Source organism: Rhincodon typus, unplaced genomic scaffold (genome assembly GCF_021869965.1).
Source record: "Rhincodon typus isolate 14 unplaced genomic scaffold, sRhiTyp1.1 hic_rhity00000199, whole genome shotgun sequence".
In the NCBI taxonomy this organism is placed as follows: domain Eukaryota; kingdom Metazoa; phylum Chordata; class Chondrichthyes; order Orectolobiformes; family Rhincodontidae; genus Rhincodon; species Rhincodon typus.
Window position 1 is genome coordinate 1 of NW_025965837.1, and position 2,399 is coordinate 2,399.

Here is a 2,399-nt window from a genome sequence, read left to right on the forward strand (position 1 = left end):
CTAATTACCCAGGGGGTGTTTAAGAATCAACCACTTTGCTGTTAGTTTGGAGGCACATGTCGACCAGACCAGTTAACGAGTTTCTAAATAACATCAGAAAAATATTGGTGAACAATTATTAAACTTTTCATTCCACATTTTTTAAAGCTTAAATTTCACCATCGTCCCTGGTCAGATTTGAACCAAAGTCACCAGATGATTAGCCTAGATTCTGATTTACAAGCCCAGTGACATTACCACTACATCATTGCCTCCCAATGATATTTCATCTAGGTTTTGTTTGTTAGTCTCAGGGTTATGTCCCCGGTGCAGATTTCTACTTGGCTTCCATATTTACAGTTCAGAATTCCAGTGCTCTTGCAAATAGGTAGAAAAGCCTCAGTCAGAAGAAGTCTGGATTTGAGTGTGTGTTTACAGCAGGGAGAGAGAGATTGTTAGTCTCTCAGAGAATCGAGGGATTTGGGGAAGAGGGATGGATTAGTGTTTGATCACAAAGAATAGTGGAGCAGGCTTGATGGGCTGAATGGCCCACTCCTGTGGGCTGGGCTACACATCTACAATCGGTTGGCACTGGCAGTTCTGAGAACGCAGTGTTACTTTGGGGAGAGGGGTACAGAGCAGAGTTCCCTGCAGAGTGGAGGCTGTGTCAAAGAGAGAAGGCACGCAGCCTGCAGCTACGTGCAGGTGAAAGCACATTGACCTGGCCAGCTGCACACTAACCGGATGTCCTTGATGGTGGTCCGCTTCATGGGGTCAACCTGCAGCATGTGTTTGAGGAGGCCAATGATGGCTGGGTTGAGGTACTGCGGTGTGTAAAAGATACCATCACAGATCTTCTTGAAGAGCATGGGGACGTGATCATCATCAAACGGGAGGGTACCACACAGCAGGGCGTAGAGGATTACCCCACAGCTCCAGATATCCACTTCAGGCCCAGCATACAGCCTGGAGAGAGACAACACACACGGCTCACACGACACTTGTCAATTACTCAGCACCGCCCCACCCCACCCCCAACCCCGAGTTCACCTAGGCCATACACACACGGGCTGCGTGCATTCCCTGGATCAGCACACCCAGAAACAATGGCAGGAGAAATCGCCCACCCCCACCATCTTGTAAAGCAGGGCTGATCCTCATCCTGAACCCAGCCCACATTCACACCATGTCCTCCCGCATCCAGAACCCTCCCTGTCTCAATGTCAGAACATCCATACGCTCAGAAGAGAATTCCAAAGATTCACAACCTGCTGGGATTTCACAACTTCCAAACAGCATGACACTTGTTACAGGTGATTTTTTTCCTTCCATACACAGAGTCAGGCCCTCACCTGTACAGACACATGACTAGTCCCCATACACAAACACAAATCCACTCAGCGCCCTTCGCAACACAGACACGTGCATACAGACATTCGCTCACACAGTCACACACGTGATGGCGATGGCCTAGTGGTATTATCGCTGAACTGTTAATCCAGAGACCGAGGTAAGGTTCTGGAGACCTGGGTTCAAATCCCGCCACGGCAGATGGTGGAATTTGAATTCAATAAAATATCTGGAATTAAGAATCCAATGATGATCACAAATCCATTGCTGGTTGCTGGAAAATACCATCTAATTCTTTAGAGTCACCATGTGACTCCAGACTCACAGCAATGTGGTTAACTCTTAACAGCCCTCTGGGCCATCAGGGATGGGCAATACATGCTGCCTAGCCAGTGACACCCTCATCCCGTGAATGAAAGAAAGCGATATGCGCTCACACGCTGTCACTGGTTCATACAGATCTGTGTAGGGCTGCGTGTGTGTGTGTGCGCGTGTGTGTCAGCTCAGATGCGCTCTCTCTCTCTCACACACACACACATTATGCCCTACACAGGCCCGTGTGAGCGAGTGTGCGTGAGTGACAGCGCATGTGCTCACTCACTCAGATGCTCTCTCTCTCACACTCACATACACACACACATATTGTGCCCTGCACAGGTCCTTGTGTACAAGCACTCACTCATATGCACTTTGCTGAGAATCTCCCAGGGAATGTCTCCATGTAACATGGATGGTGAACAGTGATTGACTTGGGGTTGCCGGGGATGGTATCTGTGCTACAGTCTGGGGTGGGTGAGGGATTTGGAGGAGAGTATGAACACAGTTTGCACAGTGTGCTGTCAGTACCTTCCAGAAATGACCTCGGGGGCAGCGTAGTTGGGGGAGCCACAGCTCGTGCGCAGGAACTCTCCGTCTGACATCATGTTCGAGAGGCCTGGTCAGAGAGGCAAACGGGGCAACTGGTTAGCGCAGATCACACTGTCACAGCACAGCGAGAGAACACAGCTCAGCAACAGGCATTAGGGGAGCAGTGACCAGGCTGTACCTGTTGTAAAACTCCCATTTCTTAT

The 2,399-nt window shown here is 49.6% G+C and overlaps 1 protein-coding gene across 1 annotated transcript; it reads right to left on the bottom strand.

Annotated features, from left to right (window-relative positions):
• Nucleotides 1-15: 15 nt before the first annotated feature.
• On the bottom strand, nucleotides 16-2,274 carry LOC125488292 (5'-AMP-activated protein kinase catalytic subunit alpha-1-like). The gene is made up of 2 exons (XM_048621238.1): nucleotides 2,176-2,274; nucleotides 16-945 (listed from the first exon to the last, which is right to left on the bottom strand). Exons 1-2 carry the CDS (start codon nucleotides 2,250-2,252, stop codon nucleotides 675-677), a joined length of 348 nt encoding a protein of 115 aa, XP_048477195.1. The 5' UTR covers nucleotides 2,253-2,274; the 3' UTR covers nucleotides 16-674.
• Between the last annotated feature and the right edge of the window lie 125 nt (nucleotides 2,275-2,399).